At 47.5% G+C, this 22115-nt stretch overlaps 5 protein-coding genes across 5 annotated transcripts; all 5 read right to left on the bottom strand.

The window, feature by feature from the left end:
• Nucleotides 1-38: 38 nt before the first annotated feature.
• Nucleotides 39-1192, bottom strand: AO090102000488 (histone chaperone napB; the record flags this gene model as incomplete). Its single annotated transcript, XM_001822602.3, has 3 exons — nt 39-151; nt 202-1017; nt 1072-1192. 3 exons carry the CDS (start codon nt 1190-1192, stop codon nt 39-41), a joined length of 1050 nt encoding a protein of 349 aa, XP_001822654.1.
• Nucleotides 1193-3042: 1850 nt separating this feature from the next.
• Nucleotides 3043-5488, bottom strand: AO090102000489 (NmrA family NAD(P)-binding protein; the record flags this gene model as incomplete). The annotated part of the gene is made up of 3 exons (XM_023236793.1): nt 3043-3457; nt 3521-4376; nt 5479-5488. The coding sequence occupies 3 exons, from the start codon at nt 5486-5488 to the stop codon at nt 3043-3045; spliced, it is 1281 nt and encodes a 426-aa protein (XP_023091843.1).
• Nucleotides 5489-7140: 1652 nt separating this feature from the next.
• On the bottom strand, nt 7141-8937 carry AO090102000492 (putative lysophospholipase; the record flags this gene model as incomplete). Its single annotated transcript, XM_023236792.1, has 3 exons — nt 7141-7464; nt 7531-7895; nt 7956-8937. 3 exons carry the CDS (start codon nt 8935-8937, stop codon nt 7141-7143), a joined length of 1671 nt encoding a protein of 556 aa, XP_023091844.1.
• A 1305-nt stretch (nt 8938-10242) lies between these two features.
• Nucleotides 10243-11941, bottom strand: AO090102000493 (putative choline transport protein Ctr; the record flags this gene model as incomplete). Its single annotated transcript, XM_001822605.1, has 3 exons — nt 10243-10379; nt 10439-11376; nt 11448-11941. The coding sequence occupies 3 exons, from the start codon at nt 11939-11941 to the stop codon at nt 10243-10245; spliced, it is 1569 nt and encodes a 522-aa protein (XP_001822657.1).
• A 4988-nt stretch (nt 11942-16929) lies between these two features.
• On the bottom strand, nt 16930-18521 carry AO090102000494 (DUF1996 domain-containing protein; the record flags this gene model as incomplete). Its single annotated transcript, XM_001822606.3, has 3 exons — nt 16930-18073; nt 18135-18291; nt 18344-18521. 3 exons carry the CDS (start codon nt 18519-18521, stop codon nt 16930-16932), a joined length of 1479 nt encoding a protein of 492 aa, XP_001822658.1.
• Nucleotides 18522-22115: the final 3594 nt, after the last annotated feature.

Here is a 22115-nt window from a genome sequence, read left to right as displayed (position 1 = left end):
GTCATGCGAATCAGTCGGTCAAAAAGAAGATTACAGGCTTACACCTTGGTCTTCTTCTTGGGGCGTGCGTCTTCCTCGTCGTCTCCGTCATCCTCATCTTCGTCATCAACGTCACCCTCGAGTTCCTCGATATCCATCCCCTCATCGCGATCTTGACACCGTTAGATAATCTATTCCAACGATTTGGTATGAACAACTTACTGAAAAGTTCGAGAGCATGGGGCCACAAATCGTCGGCAATGGCGATAGCAAGCTGCTCTCCGTCTGGGAAGACCTCAATGTCTTCGAATTCTTCGTCCTCCTCTTCCTCCTCATCCTCGACTGTCTCTCCTTTAGACAACTTGGCAAAGCGCTCGTCAGCCTGCTTAGTAGCGACCTTCGACTCCTCTGCAGATACATCGTTACCCCGGTAGCCGAAGAAGGCGAAGAAGCTTGCGCCTGCGGGGCTGAGGGGGAAATCCTCATCCTCATCCTCCTCCTGGTCAGCAGTGGTCTCCAGCTCAACAATCTTGTTCTTCAGCTTCTCCAACTCCGGGAGCTTCTTGCGGTCCTTTCCACCCTTCTCGGCCTCGGCCAGGTCGCAAGCCGCATCGAGCAAGCCCTTAGTGAGATCCATGTCCTTCTTCCACTGAATGCGAACCGGCTCGGAGACAAGGCCCTCCCAGGACTTGGTCTTGCCATCAGCATTCTTGACGGACCTCCTGCGCCAGTAGAGCTCCTTGACGAGCTTCTCGTTCTCGAAGAATGGGTTTTCCTCGCCAGTACGGAATTCGAAGGTTAAGCGAATGCTGCGGGGCTCACCCTGGCCCTGCTCATTAAGCTCGAATCGTTCCACCTTCAGGTTCGTGAGGGTAGATCCCAGAGCCGCCGCATCAGGGGTCATGATGTACTGGTCGATCTCGCTAGGGGCATTGGCGAAGACGCGAACCCAGAAGTTCTCCTTGATTTCATCGTTTCCGTTGACGAAAGCATCGCGCTCGTTGTACCAATCATGCATCTTCAGGGTGCTGTCGCGAACTGCCAGGATTAGTTATACCGCGCGGCGCTCGATGCGATGGATGTAAGACTTACGGCAGTCGACGTCAATGCGAGAGCGCTTCTCTTCGAGGAAAGACATCTTCTTCAATTGCGCCTCAGTGGGCTCGGATCCCTGGAGGCGATCAAGCAACGAAGCTCCAAAGTCGGTGGACATGATGGCGACGACGACCTAAGCTCGGTCGATTAAAAATGGCGAGAAAAGGGTACGAGAAGCTCTGAAGATACGATTCGGGAGGCAATTCTATGCGAAACCCGAGGGGAAAATGGGGGGAGGAGATGATTGTAGAGGTAGGGGAGATAGATGGAGAAGACGCGATCAGAAATTTTTAAATTCTTCAAAAACTTTACTCCGCGCAGACGGACTATCGCAATTGCGCTCCCGTCTGGACTCGGCGTGTCAGGTCCAAGGTCACCTGTTCACACTAACGCTGTCCGGCAGGAAGCACCCCTCGGCCAATCAGGAGCGGTCGGCCTTGGGTCCGTTCCCATCCATCACCATGATGATTAGATCCTAGTTTTCTTCAGCTGTTCATAATTTGCTGTGTTGGTCTCACTGACATGAATCTCTTGACTGTCTGGTCCGTTTATATGCATAATGTCTGTACATATTAGGTAGTTTAGACCCGGCATCTACAGTAAGCACATCAGATGAAACAAGACAACAATACTATATATAGTACGTGCAAAGCTACCAATACCCTCAATTGTCATATACAAATAATACACAGAAAAATCGGTATCGCAGATGACACGAGGCCATCATGTTTGAAATCAATGTCCGATTGAAACTATCCCAGTATATACCCACGAAAAGATAGCTGCTTTCTTCTGAATTGGAACATTCTAACACCTACCTTAATCAACACTACAGCTGATCGTTGTCCTATAAGATATCCAACTTCAGGCGAACCACTACTCCTCGAACCAGGAACCTTAGGTAACAACACGCCCATCCCGAACAGGTTAAGTAAAGACCAATCATGGAATGAATAGCAGGACCTAATCCATAAAGGCCCAGACAAGCGCACGTTGCTTTTTCTTTTTTTTCTCCCCGATAAGCAGGATATACTTTAGGCTAAGTGGTTAGACTCTTCGATAGCTCGTCTCTTAAAATTTACTGGTGACGTCGGAGTTTTAATGGAAGCCCCGGGTCTTTTCGCTGATAAACTCAGGGAGGTTGTCTAGTATCTGGCTAAGTGCGGGGAGATAAGAGATCCGGGGGAGTCTGGTTTTTCTTTTCTTTTTCTGCTTTCCCCTTAGGCTGAGGAGGATTTGCGTTAGTTTATTTCGACTTCATCCGTCTTTATTGGGCGGATTCTTGGTCGTAATGTGGGTTTGCCATCGTCAATTCGCGGTATTAGCCATTCTCTCTATGACTCTTGCTAATCACTTCTCTCTGCTGCTGCCTCGCAAGACAGGGTCATCGTGCCCAAGGAACTGGAACACGCACACAAATAACACTCCTCACATCCAATCAGAGACGGATTATAAATTTCAAATCATCAAACAGCCGCCGGTGTGAGTCGTAACACACGAGGGGAATAAGTAAAATAGACGGAATAATAAAAGAAACGAAAGAAAAGAAATGTAACCAATCAATCAACTTTTGTGGCGGATGGGCCACTGTTCATCATGCAGCATGTCGTGACGTGCGTTTCATCCAACCGTACCATTCCAATCAAAACCAACCATTACTTTTTTTCTGTCTTCTCGTCCGAGGAGAGATAAGAGCCGTGAAACCGATTCCTTTTGTTCCCCGCTCCATTAGGGTACTTTTCCTCAACGATAAGACCCGGGCCGATTCGCCGTTAATGCTATTAATAAAAAGAAAACAAGGGGTGACAGGGAAAGGAGTAAAACTGAAAGGAGGGGAGAGCGAGGGGGTATGCGAGCATATCGGACCAATCGTGGCGGGTTCCGATAGCGTCAGAAGGCCGCGATGTCTGTGCGACTGTGCCCTAAACCGGTTGGGGGGTATCTGACCGAGAGAATAAAATCTCCCAGTTACAGCATCCAGTCCAATCCGTTGGCCTCCTCCTCGACCGGAAAGACCTCACGCGCATATTCTTCCATATCGCGCCAACCCTCCCACAGGTGCCGAGCCTCATCGGTGACTCTCAGCGATACGACCCCTCCGGGACCCTGCATCATGCCGGCGCCGGCGCCTTTCCCATTGGCCGGGCCCAAGCCCTTAGGGGAGCCCGCGGCAGGACGGGAGAATTCGGGCTGCGGGAAGTAAGGCGCATTGCACCGACCAAAGACCTCCTCGATCGCCTCCAACTGTTCTCGGTATCCAGGCGGGATATTTACTTTGACCTCGACCCTGGGCACATGAACGTAGTGGCACGGGCGATTTAAGGCTCGCGAGAATGCTGCGCACACTTGGTTGGGGGAGAGGGTTTCGAATGTCAGGGCAATCCTATGCTATTCTTAGCCTGGCACGTACGGCGATTTACGTCTGCACTGCGAGGGGAAAACTTACCGGTGACCGTGCCATTTCTTGGGACCATCCTTGAAAATCTGTAGCAGAGCCGGGCCAACATCATGCTCCGCATCCAACCATGGCAACGGAGTGTCCGGGTCGAATGGCGCATGCCATTCAAAGCTCCCATCGGGCATGAGTTCCATTTGGAAAAGCGGGTATGGTAGACTGGTGAAGTTATTGTTGTAGATTCCGGCGTAGACAAAGGTTGCGGGAAGTCCGAGTTGCCGGATATAATTCTCGACGGTGAACTTGGGGGCCCATAACGGTACGGGCAGCCATGGTCCATAAACCGAGTGGTCTGGCATGCTGCTGTAGATATAGTGTTGAATGGTTCCAGCGCGCTTGGCCGCATCAGCGAGCGCACGTCCGATTGCGACCTCATCGCCTGATTGTGACGTCGTGTTGATGAAAGCCAGGTTGGCCCCTTGAAAGAGAGTGTCCATCAGAGGGATATTGTTGAGCAAAGGACCTTGGAAAAGGGTGACATTTAGTAGACTCTCCAGCTCCTCTGCAATGATGCCTTTAAGCGAATGAACCTGAGCTCGTACATGATGGCCGACAGCGGAAGCGACGCGGATGAGGGAAGCGGCCTGGCGACCCGTCGCGTTGACGACGGCAATGGTCTTCTGTTGTGTCATTCGGGGCGATACTGAGAAAAGGAGGGGGCGAGAAGGAGAAGAGGGGGAGATGAAGCGCGGGGAGACGGAGGTGCCGTAGTATGCGAAAGCGACTTTGGGAAAACCCCTCCGACGGTTGTTTGAAGGAAGAGAAGATATTGCGGGGTAGAAAAGGACGCAGGTAGAAAGACGCGAGAGGCCAATGAAGAAGGTCCGACAGAAAATCTGGAGTAAGTCTGGTGGGATCAGGAGCAAAAGAATTGATTTGGTTTACACGGTTATTACTATCACGAGGGGCCGGCCGTTTAGGTTAGTCGTCGGACGAGATAAATGGGGCAACAATTTTTAGTAGTGGTAGTACGTAGTAGTATCATTCAGTTTTCCCTGTGGGGTTTCCAACTTGGTCACCAATTTTTTGTTTTTTTGTCGTCGATTGAGCGCAATCTAATGCCGCAATCGATTTCTTGAATGGTGCAATAAGAGTTTTCTCTTTCGACGGTGATAGTGGATCGTTTGAGTTGGAGACAAGGTTGGTTTGATAGAAGCTGATTGTCGTTGCTTGAGATGCCGCAATCCACCAGGAGGGGGGGAGATTTAATATGGTGCCTTTTTTTTTTTTTTTTTTTTTTTGGGTCCCAATTAATTGTTGGCTCGCAAGGTATTTTTCTTAGTTAATGGCCCCGGACCAGATGGATAAGGGCTTCGGAATGCTCTCCTTCCACTGGCAATGCTTCCGGTGGACTTCCCCGCCAGTGACTAAAATAATTCTTAGGGGGTTCACAATTAAAAGAGAAAAGAAGCAATCGTAGAGGACCTGAATCAGTGCGCGGGTCTGATTAACAAAAAAGAAAATTCAGAACGACAAGGCAGGGAAGGTGGATCGATCCAAGGAACGGTTCCGAGATTCGCTCCCACAATAAGTATAAGTTATACCCTTCACGAGGAGAGGAACACAGGTTTCGCAAGAGAGAAGGCTTAATCGATGGTGCAATTGACCAACCTAAGGAGGAGGCTGTCTTCTCTTATTACTCTCGATCCTGAGGGGGAAACGAGGTCGATGTATGTAAAGGTATAAATAAGTCGGCAAGGGTAGGCATGTCATATGGACGAATGGAGACATCCCAATGGACGAGCAAGTCCTGTGAGGTCCCCAACTAAACTACTAGCTGACTGGTCTGGATTAGGATCGTCTGGGGTTGTTGGTGAGAAAATAATAGGGAGTCAGACTAGTAAGAGAAAAATAGAAAATCAAAAAATTAAAAATTAAAAATTAAAAGAAAAAAAAAAAATCAAAAAGAACTCTGTCCGATTTGGAGTCCGAGGAGGAGAATCACCCACTGTGGTTCATATCGTGTAATGAGAAACAGTCATGGAAACAACGGCTTTGCCCACACAAGATTGAATGCGGATATTTTATCCAGTTTGATTTCTCTTTTTTTATTTTTATTTTTATCCCTTCTCCCCTTCTCTGTAATTATTAATTTGATTTGGTTTTACTTTTCTACGGATCGTAGCTATAAGCCTGTCTGATCGTATACCCTCAACACCCCGTGACCCTTACTTTGATAGAAACCGGTGGCATTTCCAAGGAACTTGGGACAGAACCTCCCAAGGTCTCGACCGGGTTTTGATCACCGGACAACTAAGACTGCACAGACGAAGTCGCCAGAATCATCCATAACTCCATAACTCCGCCCGTCGCGCAGCCATTGACCGTCTTTCCTTTACGTAACTCGGCATGCAGTCTGGATTGGATCGGATGCTCTAACACGTCGCCGGGTCGATCTAGTAATCACGGTCTTTGATATACGGTGTTTACCTGCGGTAGTTGCTTGCTTGATCCTGGATAGACTGATGCATTAATATCTGTCCATAATGTTTCTGGGTCTATTGATATCTAGTCGAAGTGTACAATTGTACATATGTACTGAGAAGTGTATATGATGCACACTTAAAGTTCGTCAATCGACGAATTGTTGCTCAACCGTAACTCGCACTAAAACCTCCCCTGCTCGTTTTAGGGCGGGGGAAAAGCAACTCGGTAGGTGTCTCCGATTACATGCTCGATCCAGAATACAACGAGTCAGTTATGTACTTTAGAGAGTACCTACTGTTAGAGAATCACAATCATATATCCGGTCATACTTCCCGGCAAATATTCTCAACTAAACATATCCTTATTCCCTGTCTATCCGAGTGAACTACGAATACAAGGGACAGCGAAAATACACTGGGTCTATACAAGATATTCGCAGTGGAGCCCCTGCCGAAACAAAGTATTGGTCCTCTCTCGTCGTCCATCACGCCCACGTTCCTTTAACGGTGCCAGACTCGGCCACCGCTCTCGACTCGGTCTGTGCTGTCCTTTGTTGTCATCAGCTCGCCAAGAAGTTACTACGCCCGCCGTCATCGTACCTTCTGGGTCTGCTCAACCGAAAGAGGGTCGAAGCTTTGCCCAGTAATTCACCGGGAGGATACGAGCACATGACCACTTTGTTGTCGATGAAGGAGTACATACGGTTGATATGGTTGGATCCGGAAGAATAAACCCCCCAGTACATGCAATATACTCAGCTTCGAGTATGACCTGCCTTGTAGGGTAACGTCTCATCGGCTTCGAATCGGAGAGTGCCGTACCCTCCCCGCATTTTATTGCCCTGGATCAACCTAGTTAACCTAGTGCGTGCTTTGCGCTCGGGCTCTTTCTTTTCTCCGCGGGCGTGACACTAAAGAATCACCTCACCTGATCTCGTGGGAATCTGTTGAACAACAGGCGTTATATATGATGTGATCCGGATTGGCGCGGTCTTCTTTGTTTGGAACGGTTGCTTATCTCAGACTAGTGCTTATTTCTACTCTATCGTGATTTTTTCCTTGGGATCTAGACAGAAATTAATTCCTCGGGCATCAATCAGGCTTGCGCTTTTTTTTATTTCTTAATCTATCGAGCTGAATTGAGCATGTCGTCTCGTGATCGGTCGCGCCCACATCCTTAATTAATCACGGTGCCGATCCGGCCATCACTCGCTCCGCCAGTCGCTCCTCTCCTACTTCTTCCATCTCACGGTCACTGACCTCCCGCGGTCCAATCCCCGCCAATCCCCAGACTCCCGGTCTGCGTCGCGCGAGCAATTGTGCCGCAGTCCGTTCATCCGAGTGCAAATGGGCGCCCGACTTGCGCAACAACATAACATGCTCCGATAAGCCTGCGTTGGCCGCCAGGAACAGTGGTGTGCGGTTGTTGCGATTCCGAATGTGGACGGAACCACCCTGCATCAGTAGGAAGCGCAGGATGGAGAGTGATGGCGATGTCGCGGCCAGATGCTGAAGCTTTTGGTTAACAGACAGGTAACGAAAGCGGGGGAGATGGATGAAGAAAGGGCATCTTACCATCGGAGTATTGCCGGAGTAATCGGCATCGTTCAAAAGGTAGTGATTTTCCAGCTTCAGGATCTCTTCGACACGTGTGAGATCTCCCTGGGCGATGGCATAGCCCAAAATGGTAAGTGCCTGGACACGCTCGGTGAGAGCGCCGTCTGGATGACGGAATACGGGCTGCGAAACCTCCGTCAATTCTCCTCGGAGTGATTTCGACATGTCCCGTGCCACGGACTCCGGGGTTGCGTCTGGTAGACCAAGGAGATACGCCAGTTTTGTTAGGGCGGCTTCCGTAGTTAAGTCGAGACCTGCGACAACACCAGCCCGAGACAAGCTCATACCGGTGGCATATACCGGGCTAACGCTGCCAGTCAAACCTGCTCAGAGTCAGAGTCGGACGGTCCATCGCGTGAGATTGGGGGGCTTATGCATCTTACATTGAGTAACGTTAACAATCACAATCCCTCGCTTGATGGCATCCGCAAGCACTTTAATCAAAGCGTTATCTTGACCGTGTGGTGCGTTACCAGCTCCAAAGGTCTCTAACACTAAACCACGGAGTCCGTCTAGTCTCAACACGGCATCAATCATTTCTGGCTTGATACCAGGGAATATACGAAGACAGGCGACATGGGTAGTATCTAGATGTGTCTGAATGCTGAAATGCTCGATGCCCTTTGGCCGATTCACCAACTCCCAGTTGACGTTAGTGCGCATGGAAGTGGTCACAGCCAACGGTGTGCAATTCGGAGAATCAAATGCAGCGAAGTCACTTGCCGCAACCTTGCTCGACCGGTTACCACGGAATAGTCGGTTGTTGAAGTACAGACACACTTCGGGAATCATGAAGTGGCCAGCCACAACCAGGGACCCAAGAAGGTTATCTGTCGCGTCATTCTGAAGCTCCAACATCGGAGCCTGGGATCCCGTGAGGATTACGGTTTTCCCCAGATTTTGCAGCATGAAGCTGAGTGCAGAGCTAGTGTATGCTAGACTATCTGTACCGTGAAGGATGACGAATGCGTCAAAAAGTGTGTAGTTCCTCTCGACGGTCCGTGCAATTTCTGCCCAGCCTTTGGCATCAATAGAACTGCTGTCCAGCAGCTCCTCAAACTCAAATACCGTATATCTTACTCGGCGGCCGTATGCAGTCTGTGGTGTCCGTAGACTCTGATGGCCCTTGATCTGGCCTGTGTTATCGACAACAACATCCATCATGGTCGAAGGAGAACCATCATTGAAAGTAGGCACCCGGGCCAGGCATTGCTCTTGGAACCCTCGCGCCGGTATAAACCCTGATGGTGACGGTCGCATACATATGGTACCTCCGGTCATAATGATAAGGACCCTCGCCTCAGGGAGCTGAGGTTCTAACTGTCGTTCAATCATCTCAGGAATGATATCGTCTATGGTTGCCATGATGAGAACGAGTTGAACTTCAAGCTCGCTGGTCCCTTGGCCGTCCTACAACGATGCACAGAATAACGCGCGACTCGACAACTGGCTGTTTATACCGAAATAACAATGATAATATCGTGGCCCCTTCTTTGCTCTTTAATATCGTTAAGCTGTGCGATGTGACCCAGTAAGCCGAATCAGCAAACCGATAAGCCTCCGGACGTGGGGCAATGGCCTTGCGGATTGAAACAGGTGCTTTTATAAGATTCTAACAAGATGCTGCGGAGAGATAACATCCATAGTCTTTGCAGCCGCTTCTACCCCAACTCATCGAAAGTTCAATTTGGAGAAGACTCCGATCAACGGCTACTCGGTATTCTATTACGTACAGCAACACACGATTCGGCGAGCGGCTTCAAATCCTGAAAACGTTTGGGTGGGAAAATTTCGGGCGCACTCAGGACCGATTTTAACTGGTGGATCACGGACGGAGACCCGTCAACTTAAACACGCACAAGACCCACAGTAAGAGGAGGCTTTTTTTCTTCTTTTCTTTGCCTTTTCGTATCTTTCTGAGACAGGGAGTAGCGAGAGAAACTTGGATTGGAAGACTGGAACAAGGTAGCCGTTGACGCAATTTATTGGTATTAACTGCCGAATAATGCGCGCAAATGGCATACTTTGTGCATCTTGCATTAACAAAGACACCATTAATATAGTTCTGTTATACCGATATCAAGAAAAAAAAAAAAAAAAAACATGGAAAAGGTCCCATTGATATCATGCAATTAGCGGTCAATGTGCTTGAGAACCATTCCACCCATTTCGATCGTATGACCTATCTGTGATGCTGTTAAACAAATTTCATACTCCGTATAATATAAAGAAATGCGACGCTTAAGGGGTTCAATAGATCAGTGATCATTGTAAACTCACTCGGCCAGAAGCGGCATAGACAGCAGTCACATGGCAGTCACATCTCACCTGCTTTCATTTGCTTTCATCTGCGAACTTCGTTTTCCTTATTAAGATTTCAAATCTTGATTACAACTGAAGGGATATGATTATTGAACTTTTCGAATTTTTTTTGTTTATAAAGGTCATCAGCTCTTATGGCTGCAGGGTGTCGTCGTCTATGTACATCTCCCGACTCTACATACAGTTTCTCTGTCCTCGAGCAATGATCTTCTCTCTGGCGTTGTCAAAACGCCGTCGCTTCGCCGTTAACAAATTATGAACACGCTTCCAAATCACAACAAAACATGATATATATATGCAGAATAGATGGGGTGAAGAAGAGAAGTGCGGGATAATCAATATCCACCTTTACTCAGAGTCCTCGGACGCGCCATGGCCTTCAACGGCGCTGACACTGCCCTTGTATACGCGTCGGCCGCGAGCGAACCAATCGCAAAGAACAATGAAAATCACAACACCATATACGGCCGAGACATAGTTCATGTCTGTGAGGGAAGTCAGCGGAAAAGTCTAATCAGGTTTGTAAGAGGTAAGAAAGACTTACTGCCTGTGTTCACCGGCATAGTTGATGGGAAGGAGTACATAACAAGACAGAAGATGGTCCATAGGATGGTGACAATGTTGGCGAAGGCACCCCACTTTCCAAGCCAGAAGGGACCGTGCTTAATGTTGTCGCGACCGCGATACCAGAGGCACACGATGGGGCAGGAGTACGAAATGTACAGAAGGGTGATACAGGCGGTCACCATACTGTTGAAAGCGGTAGAGGAGCCAAGATAGAGCAGTCCGAGAACACCAACGAGGAAGCAGCTGGCGTTGTGGGCGTTCAGGGGCACATCGAGAGTGTGGTTGACCTGAGAAAGCCACTTGTGTCCAGGCATACCACGGTCACGAGCAAAAGCCCAGCAGAGGCGAGACTGCCAAGTGTGGCACGCAATCAGACATCCCATTCCGGTGACGAGCAGCAATGTCTCCAACACGATGGCACCGGGCACATTGTCAAGCGCTTGGTAGTAAAGCTCCAAGATGGGCACACCAGTGGCTGTGTTCAAGAGCTTGTCCAGATCATTCAGACTGAAGAACATGGAGATACAGTAGAACCAAGCGGTGACAAAGCCAATGCCAACCGTGGCCATAATGGCGATGGGGATGTTTTTCTCAGGCTGTGGTACCTCCTCCGCAAGGTGGGTCGCAGAGTCCAAACAGGCAAAGATCCAGTTGGGGTTGATCAGCCCAACAATAAAAGCCATACCGTCCGACTTCCATCCAGTGGAATTGACGAAATGACCAAACACATATGCTCCACTAGCATGAGTCTTGGCACAGGCGGGCACCGTAACCAAAATCACGAAGAAGGATAGTAGAGAGATGTAAAGGGTGACCTTTGCAACTGCAGGCAGCGTTTTACCCCAGCAGTTGAAGAGATAACAGAAGAAGTTAATGAGTTGATAAGCAACCACAGTATGCCATGGCTCCGGAACACTGTTATCTTTGAGTCAGCAACATACACAAAAGGATACATCTAAAGGGAGGTTAGGGCTTCCAAAGCATACAATTCGGGATGGCCAAGTTGCCACATTCCTACTCCAGCGGACCCAAGACTGAGCGCGACACTAGCACAGGCAAAAACGGCACCAGCATACCCAAACCAGCCGGTGAAATAGGATGCGAATCGTGCGTATTTCTTAGGCGCAAGTTCATTGGCCCAGAAATATTGACCACCAGCATTGGGCATGGAACTGGCCAGTTCGGAAAGCGAGGCCCCCACACAGGTTGAAATGAAGCCGATCCAGATCAGCCCGTAAACGATAAGGACGGTGCCTCCAGAACTGATACCAGTGATCAAGGATGCAGAAATACCGAACCAGGAATTGGACATACAAAACGCAATACCAATAAGCGAGAGTATTGAGAAATTGCGCTGCAAATCCTGTGTGTATCCCATCTCAGCCAACCTGAGGGCGTCGGAATCATCAGCTCCTGACGCATTCTCACTCTTCGATGCCGGATTCACATTCGGCTTCTTTTCTATGTCGAAGTCGGCCATTGTGGCAGGTAATTGCAATGGGTGTCAGTGTACGAGAATGGTGCAAAGGGCAACACAATATTCAAAAAAGGGATACCGGGTCGGCTGCCGTGTTGCAATGTTACCGCGTGGGAGTACCTAGATCGGATGGTCTAACTGAATCAATTATAACCACGGTTGCATAAGGGCTTATGGATTCGTTCCGGGTCTGGTGCGAACGGTGACGGGGCTGTTGTTGGACAGATTGGCTGCTGTTGGGATTCCTTCGGGTTCGAAGTCAAGGTCTGGCGATGTTACTGCTGGTCAGGTTGACTGCTGTTGGTACACTTCCTGCGGGTCCAAAGTCGCGAATGGGTTGTCGAGTTTTGTTGTCGAATTCGAGAAACCGCTGGGTGATTGTCGCACACGGAGAGATGACTGCACCTATCGATACGGCGATACAAGATACAGAACAGTCGAAGCGATCAGTATTACAGAATTCAATCTGTTGTTTTTCGTTGCTTGTTTTCTCGAGCTATCAACAAAGCGGATAGGCGTAAGACATAGACTGAGGTCTTGCTGTCGGGTATAGCCTAACGCAAAAAGAAGCAAACACCTCAAGCTGCAGATGCAGGAGAGGGTTTCTGCAGAAGGTAGAGGGGAGGGGAGAATCTGGAAGGAGAAATTTGATGTGAAGTTGGAGAAAGATTGGCCTCAGAGGAGGGGCGAAAGTGAGTATTTATGATATCGTCACGCTGCGCTTCATTTTTCTTTTCCTTTTCTTTTATTAATGTCAACCCTATGCCTCGATGTAGCCTTCCTTGTCGACTCCACTTTTGATTTGATTAGCTGATCCCCCAAAGGTCCGAGAGGTTCCCCATCTTTTACCTCTTGGCTCCATCTTTCACGGAAGAACTAACTATAGCGAACAAAGTGATAGGCGCAAAGTCAAATTCGCATTCCGATTTGCCTCCACCTACCAGTATATCGTCATAGGCTGTGCACTAGGCACAGAATTAACCTAGTGTCGTTCTGGTCCTGAGTCCCTGGTGGCGATGGGTTGGAATGAATGAGGCACTATTCGGCTGTGGTGTGAGGGCTAGTCGAGAGCCTTGGTTACATAGTCAACTTTGGCGCAGTGGTTGGTTGATCCTTGCTGCACACGGTGGCTTCGCTCCACTTCGGCCCTAGAGGCTCCGCTGAAAATTTTGATTCTCTGGCCATGTGCGTTCTCACTATTATTTTGGATTTTTGTTTTCCCTACTCATCTTTCCTCTTCCCTCCAACGTCATACATTATGAATTGTGTGCGCGTCAGGAGTAGTTTTCCGCCGTCTAGTTCGAACCGGCTCGGAACTTCAAAAGTTCATCGGCCCGTGTCCGACGGTTTCTAGAAAACCACTCCTGCAGCAGGGATGCTCGCGAGAGCCAACGGCCTAGTCAATATTTGTTATGCTCCGTAAATGCTATACAAAAATAATCAGTTATTTTATAGTTTCCGGTGATACTAGCCAAAGTTATTGTCATTGACACCTTAGGATTTCTTAGGGAAAGTCCTCCGCTCAATCCGTTGACGTTCCGAACTTTCTCCAGTCGCGTGCAGTCGCTAGCCTTTGGTTTTAGTAACGTCCACGACCAGCATCAGTGGAGCTCATTCTTCTGTGAGGTTGTGATTCGCACGTCGAGCCAAGATGAGAAACACTCCAATATGGAGTAAAAGATAACCTCACCGATCCGCGGGTGACGCTCGAGGCATTTTATTCTCGGTCGAATGGTCTGCATATCCTAAAAGAAAAAAAAAAAAAAAAAAAAAAAAAAAAAAAAAAAACGCATGCCCAACAACTCAACAGCTTTTATAATACAATATATGATGCTGTCTGTACCTTTACTACTAGTAAGTGCTCGAAATGAGCACCACCATGTCCTCCCTATCAGAGCCCATAGGAGATCCGGTGTTTATCGCATACATACCATGAAGCTATCCCACTTAGTTTTAGGGGGCGCCCCTAGTTAATTACGGAATCTTCCCGCGTCTAAACAGAGCTTGGCTCTACTCAGCCTTCCGCCGCCAACATGCCCACAGGCAGCAACCTTTACTCCTTAGAGAAATCGGATATCTTAGAGTTTTCTCACCAACAGGCTAATCATATCTATTCTTTAAGGTAATCTCGACGGCAGAAACCGATGATAAGTTGTGGTATACGAAACCGTAACTTCCGTGCTACATTAGCGTGACTCCATGATAGCATGGACAACAATTGCCTTGTTTCCTATTCTTCTCATATGCTTCTCATGTGGGTAGCGACTAACTAACCCAAGTGAGTACGTAACGGAATCTAACCGACAGCTTCAGATCCAGAGGTAACATTTCGGCATGGCAGCCACAATGGGAGCTTGGAATCCACTTCCCAATCGGGAATAGCGCTGCCAGTGGCCCAGAACAGGTGAGCGTCCGATTCCGAATGGTTGAATCACAGAAGTCCAACAATTGGAAGGAGGAGACAATCATTCACACAGTTGGAGATAGAGATTCCCCGTATTCATCATGTCGCAAACCTTCCGCGACGCCTCCTTCGTTCAATGCCCGGAAGAAGGAATAAAACCCTATCACTCCTCAACGGCAAGAACCCCAACGCCACATGACCAAAATGGCAAGGTACATACATACTACCCCGGAAAATCCCTTCATGAACCTTGTATCCATGGTCCGTTGACTTCTTCCCGTCGGTATCCCACAGTGTCAGCAAAAGATAAACGCCCTAACGGCATAGTTCAATCCATCAAAACCACCCACAGCAGCCAATGGCGGAATAAAAGCTTATCAACCACACGGTACCATCAAATGAACAAGCTGACGTACTGTATGTCAGAACCCTTCGAGTGTGTGCCATTGGTGTAGAGTTCGGTGGCTAAAACTGAGGGGATTGATGGTCATCATGGGGCTCCCGGGTATATGTAGTTAAGTTGATCGTCGATTTAGTCCGTAAACTCTAGTGGTTACCCGAAAAGAGTAAAGATGTCCCTCCTGCATGCGGATAGGGTACAAGATTGTAGAAACTGTTCTAGATAGCATACATTTTCCCCGTTTGGTATATACGAGGGCTTTAATGGTTATCTTCGTTCAATGAAGCTTGATATAAGCAATTCTTGAGGCAAAAGTCATGGTAGACCCGACTGGGGTTTACCGGTTGTAGTAAACTTAAACCTTCATATACTGTCTCAAAATTATTAGAGGCGATTTGAACTGCAAACACCCTTCCAGTATATGTCAATCCCACTGGACTAACATCCGAATAGCATTAAAGTCGTGCCTTGTCCATAATCTAAGAAATTAGTGGTATATCTTCAGGGTGCCATAGGCCAATGAGCTATGATATATAGTATCAGGGAGACTGGAAATGTCCAGGACTGCAAGGAAGAATATCTTAGGGCTAAAATAGAACGAAGTGCTTAAGGTCTTTATTTGGGCAGTCGGCGCTTCGCTGGCGGCAGCGTAATCATTGCCTAAGGTAAACGCCGTTACAAAACTATTATTATAACTATATCAGACCGATTGAGGAATATTGATTAGCAATATAACACCAGCGTATTGTATATATATTGTAGCTAATGATCTATCTATATTTGAAGCACGGAGGCCCCGCGGGTTCTAGACTGGTGTCTATGAGAAAGGAATGGGTTAGGGAACTTGTCTAAGACATAGATGATAATTTGCTAGTTTGATATATGCAACCTCTATTGAACCGGATTGTTACTTCTCATTCCTATACAGAGCAAAGCGGTCGTCAGACTATTAATACCAAGTATCGTCATAATGATTCCCTTTCCCATACAACAGAATACTCTTCATACAAGGGGAATGGTGTGTCTTTCTATTTATAAAAAAGAAAAAAGAGAAAGAAAGAAAAAGAAAAAAGAAAAGGCAACTATCATCTTGCTGCTAGATCTAATGGGCTTCTAAGTACAGCAGTTCAAGCAAAACGTCGCAATATCTACACCCTCAGTATTAGTCCACACGGTAGTAATTTCCCCAACATTATAACAGCCTTAAAAGCTCAGCTGCTACAACTTGGTCGCGGTCTCAATAAACTGGGATAATAGGAAGAAGATTACTGTTATTGCACGTTTATCCTGCTTTCTCAAAAATGCTATCTTTACACGTCCGACAGCATTTAAGAAAGGATTAATAACATTAAAACCCAGACCATAGCCAAGGGAATCTGGATTCTAATATCTAATATTATCAATAAAGGAAGACATCCTTGTACTATATCATAACTTTATTGTCTGGCTGATACACAGACTAAAGTTGGCAAAGAGATATCTGTCTATCATATAAATTGTCATCAGAACTGAAACCTCTTCTTTAAATTGACCCTTGTCATAATCTTACGATATTCTTCCCTGATGATCCTACTCAATGAGAATATGCAGGCATGAGCAGACTTGCTCATTCTGTTCCTATTTACACAGGCTAAGTACGGGGTTAGCTTTTACTGCTAATATGATGCATACGATTCATGTTCGCTATGTTGAATCAATTGAAGAAAGGACAGCATTAAATGCTACAAAAGGTATCATACATACTTCCTGCGTGCGAAGTGCAATTGTAAATAGCATAATCGTACAAGGGCGTGGCCAGTCTGGAGTTCTCCAGGACGTATTCATTGGTTTTTATTTAACAGAGCTCATCCGGACTCTCGTCAAGAGAAGAACAAAATAGATCTCGCGCTTCAGCTGTTCCCTCAAGGATAAAAGAAGCAGATAAGAGTAGCATGTACAACCAACTAACAGGGATAAGACATTGACAATGTGAAGGAAACTATAAACGAAAGAAGTAAAGTCTCCTGGAGTAAGATTTGGAGCAAAGCACAATGCTTGTGCCGGACTCGATGAATCAGAAGTATGAACTTGAGAGCACGAGACAGTTATAGGAATGATAGGCAAAGACGGAAAGATTCCGATTAAGGAATCCTAGCTGCGCCCATCTGTCTTGCTAGTTTTCATTTGAACCACCCGAGGGGTTTACATTTAGTGGTGGTGGCCATGGCGATGATGCCCATGAGCATGTTTGTGCTCGTGGAGGTCTCTCTTGGCAGGAGAAGCAGTGGGTGTAGTAACAACGGTAGAGATGATGCTGGTGGTGGTCGACATGACAGTTGAAACGGTCTCCAGACCTCCAGTCTGCGTTGCAAGAGGGTTGCCCTGTCCGTCCACTAGAACAGTGACCTCCCTTTCGACGTAGACAATCGCCTGGGTCACATCCCCTTCGATATAAGAGGTTGTCGGGGTAGGTGTCCACGTGGGTGTCGTGGTAGAGCTGGTCGAAGTCTCGACAGCCACAATGCCTGGCAAGTCGATGGATAAGCCGATCGATACGGACACCGAGGCTGACACCGAGGCGCCGGGGGCTTGAGTGGCCGTGGCTGTAGTGTAAGAAATGGGACTAGCATAGGCGGGTCCATACTCGACGACGAGGTCGTTAGGAAGGCCACCCTTGTGAGAGTAAACATCTTCATTCTTCAAAAGAGTGGGAACCTCAAACTTGCACTTCCGCTGTTCAGCCTCGGTCTGAATGTCGAACACGTCGCAATCTTCAACGCGGCCAGAAGGATTGGTACACCTTTTCACTGCTTGCTCCAAGACGCCAGATTCCCAGCCGTGAATAAAGTCCGCGTGGTAACCGAAGCCAGTCGGGTCACCGTTGGAAATTACGAATGTGCCCTTCTTATCCTTGAACGCGTAAGTATCCCAAATGGTCTCAAAGAAAAGAGAAACGACACGAGTGTCGTAGCCCTCGGGGCATGTTCCATCCATCACCGTGGAGGGGTAAGCGACATGCGACTTGTGATCATCAGAGTCAACATCCTTGCCATTCCAGCAAGAGGGGAACATGATTTCAAAGCGAACACCATCGGTACAGTGCTCGTCGAGGTAGGTCTTGTTAGGCAAGAAGTGTCGACCAAGCGAGGGTTCAGCTGCTTTGTTGTAGTTCAAGCAGTTGAAGCCGATGGCCTTCTGGCGAAGAGCAGCTTGCGATTCCTGTTCTCCAGACCATTCAGACGTGGGAGGGTCGGGAATAGGCCATTTGAAGTCGCGCTTGAAGGTGTCACCGGCGATCATGCGGAAGTTTTCCGGGAATGCGGTCACGTTGTCTCCGTAAAGGAGGTAGTAACTATTCGAGTAAGGAACCACGTCAGCGACTCCTCTCGGTCTTGAGGGAACGAGATACATACGCAAGCATGCCTCCCACTTGATCGACAACCTCAGTATCACCATTCTCGTGCATGAAGTACAGAGCGGGGTGCCAGTACGCCGACTTATCCTGGGTGACAGCGCACGAAGTGCAGCTGCTATCCCTGAGGGAATCCATATCGGCGGTCATGGAGAAGCCTATCATCACTCAGTATAATCGGCCAGCATGGAGTAAATTTGGCAAACTGACTGTCCGGTCCATGAATTGCATGCACATGGTACGAATCCTTTCCGGGGTCCATCAAGGGATCGAGACGGGCTAAACCAGCTCTTCCACGGCATGGGAGACGCCAGAACGCCTCAGCCAGGCCTGAGAAGGCAGCTAGGCACGTCACTAGGCCGACGTCAAGCCTCATAGTTTGGCGCATGATGCTTAAGATCGATCGCTCTCGAAAAGAGCGGCAAGAGTGGGCTTCAAAAGGAGCGACAATTGACTTTCTGCTGTCACGAGCAAGGGAATCGGCTATAGCGTCACCAGGGTCAATGATCAGGAATCATATAACAGAATAAAGTAAAGTTCGGAGTAATGAAGGAAACCGATGAGGCCTGGCGCCGCTGGCTACTACACAGTAGTATAGTCGGTGCGATGGTGGGGAGTATAGAAATGCATCATGAACAATAACAACAGAGGCAAAGCAAGTTCGCGCATAACTTCAACCCTTTGAAACCAGCTCCACATATAATAAAGGACGGTAAGCAACCCAGGAACTGGGAGCAGGACAATCCTCTGACATCATGGTTCTTCAACACCAGTGGCTGGTTGTCTGGAGCAAGGGGTCAAGACATAATTCCCCTTGCTTCGTCGGCGCGCAGCCTCTTTTTACGCGCCATATGGGATGGATTACACGAGGGTGTTTAGGGCTGGAGCTTTGAAGAAGAGAGTATATATAGAACCGATATTACATTGGAGTGTGAAGAGAGTGAAAAAGTCCGAGGGGCAAAATGAAAAAGAGAGGGAAATTGTAGACATACCCTTTTTGGAAATCCGCAGGGATTCTTAGGGTGGCTGTCGATCGATCGATTCCTTGACTTTGATGGAGATAATCCGATAGTTATGCTGGAATCTCACCGGGAATCCAGGGCTTTTGAATCGGTTATCTGGTAACCTCGTTTTTCATTAGCCATGTTTTCTGGACTGGAATGATAAATAAACCAGGGAGTTCGAAGTAAATCGTACCGTCAGATCACGACCGCAGAAATAACACAAATCAACAGATTTAACGAGAGACTGTGGAGAAGGAGCGACAAAAGGAGTGTTGGAAAACAAGACAAGACAGAAAGGATACAATCCTTCTGAAAAATAAAGGAGCGGAAGGACGTCAACGCCGTCGGATGATGTGGTGGGAATAAAGAAAGGGAGAGGAGGAAGTGGTTTTAAACAAAGCGATAGTATTTAGTGAAAGAGCCGAGTGACTTCAACAGCAGGTGGTCTATTCGCTGGGGAATGTCAGTAAGTCTAGTCAAATTTGCCCCAATCACCAATCGCGATTGTCCTTGATTGTTGCCCTTTTCATCTGCTTTAAATTTTTTTTCTTCATTTCGCTTGCCTTCGCCCCTATCTGATAAACTACTTAATTCTGCATGTTAGTCTTCTACCTATTTCTCGGACCCAAGAACCGAAGTCGACTTTGGCCGTTGGGTCGCTAAGAACCGATCATGGAACTATTAAATTCTATCTTCTTATTCCCATGACTATTGCGCTTCCTTTTTCTTCTCGAAATTAATGCCAATCGTCCGAACCAAACTCTGCAGGGAGGGGTTAATCGATAAGGAGCAAGATCATCTCAAGGAAATTTCATTAGAAAAGTTAGCGTCCCCTCTATCAGACTGCAGATGGAGCCCCAATAGCCGGGAACCACTTAGAACAAACTTACAAGCGCGGGGGGCTGGGATGTCGATTCCCCTTCCTCCCTATCACAACCTTCGCAGGACCTCCATAAATGACGGATAATTAGCAGAGGACTGGAGCAGTTTTCTTCGACGTCTCGTGTGCCAGTGGGACATCCACTCAGAGACGTGAGCGTCTTGGGTTTTCTCAGCTAGCCAGCGCCCAAGAGAGGCAGTGCCCGACGGTTTCCCTGGGCCTCCACTTGGCCCCATTCTTTGCTATTGCTGATCTCCAGGGGTATTGTCAGCAAAGTACTCCGTCGTTCGTTCGGTCCCAGCGAACAGGGGTGGCCATTCTAAACATTCGGAGGCACCGTATCGGGCGCTTGCCCTATGATAAAGCAGGAATCGTAACGGTGTGGATTGACCTGAAACGAAAGTTTGTGGTTTCACCGGAAGATTTGACTTGCAAATGAGAGAAAGACGGAATTGGGGCCAACGCAGAAGATTGGCCGTTGCTGGATCCCGTTCCTGACTAGTGAGACGCTAAAGCGTTGGTCTGGGGCCGATATTTGGGTCGGTCGCAAATTGGGGATAGGAGGTTGAAAGGTGACATCATACACATCCGAGCCTCAGGGGTATTTTATCAGTCTGGTACAGGTTCAAAGTCATATCCTGAATAAGGCCAATAAAGGGGGAAACATACATCTTCCTCAGCCACACGAGTCATTTTCATTCTGCGTCATGAGGCAAGCATATCCTGGGGAGTGTGTCTCACGGTCGCTGAGACGAGAGCGGGTAAGCACTTCCCCGAAAGTTAGCGACTGTCGTTTCAGAATCGGACGAACTGTGGACCATAAATGTCGAGAATAGCAACTTGCATCCCGTGTACTGAATGCTAGTCTAAGCAGCATCGATTCTGAACGTTAAAAAGAAAAGAAAGAAAAAATATAAATAAAAACAGAAAAGAATAAGAATAGAAAAATAAAGAAACAAGGCATGGTCAGATCTCACCTCCAAAGATTCCACAGATCTTCTATCGTGGTTGTCATAGACTGAATATGGAGTACTAAACGATGAAACGAGGGTGTAACGGTGACCAGCATCAGAAGGCAGATCATCCCATTGGCACATGATCTCGTAGCCTGGGGCTTTCACCAGGCATCTTCCCGCTATAATGCAACCTCAATATAAAGAACATCCCTTTATCTCCCATCTCTAAGATACGCCGACCTTATCAAACAATGAAAGTGGCATCGATCGTCCATTTACCACTTTAGTTGAATTGACTGCAGCTGGCTGACATTTCGCATTCAGAATCCAACCTCATCTCCAACCAACAATGCTTCGTGCATCACTCAAAAAACACTATATTGGAAGAGTATCTAGATTAATAATCAAACCTTACTCCGTACAGAACATGAACAAGCTACGATGACTCGGTTGTCTCGAGCGAGTTAGCAAGTTGCCGCCATGATCAATTTCTATTCGTTATATAGAAAATGTCATGAACCATCGTGAAAATCCAGAGCTCCATACACCCCGGCATCACATGCGAACACAACTTACCTATTAGGCTTAATATACCACTTTGATAAGTAGAGAACGTAGACTGCTATGTGGTAACAAACCCCACTTAACCAAAATACCACTACTAATAGTTGGTTTAGCCTTGTGATATCATATATCCCCCACTGTGGAGTATACCGCTCTTGGTTCAATGTAACCTAGAATCTATTCTACTAAGGTGCTTCTTGAAATAGAAACTATGTGTCGAACCAAAGAAGAACTTCACTTAACATAGCTTGGATCGGTACATCCCCAAGCCTTTTATTATTGCATGCACATGGATGAGCTATGTTTGGCCTGCAGATGTTAATCTATATACTCGATTTCGATTCTGTTGGAGATGAGCTTATGTTAACACTTTCGACCTGTGTCACACAATCGGTGTCAAATTTTCATTCGATAGATATCTCTTGTAGAGCTCTATGATCCTTTGTGCGAGCTTGTTTATCTCTTACGTCTTGTTCTAAGCGGATCTGCTATCTCCTACGAATACCTCTGTAGTGGTTCCATAGTTGACGTTAAGGAAGACCTTCTTGTGTCATTGCCTCGTAATAACACAGGATCTT

Source organism: Aspergillus oryzae, chromosome 4, assembly GCF_000184455.2.
Source record: "Aspergillus oryzae RIB40 DNA, chromosome 4".
Lineage (NCBI taxonomy): Eukaryota > Fungi > Ascomycota > Eurotiomycetes > Eurotiales > Aspergillaceae > Aspergillus > Aspergillus oryzae.
Note: the sequence above shows the minus strand (reverse complement) of the source record. Positions and strands in the feature narration are given on the sequence as shown.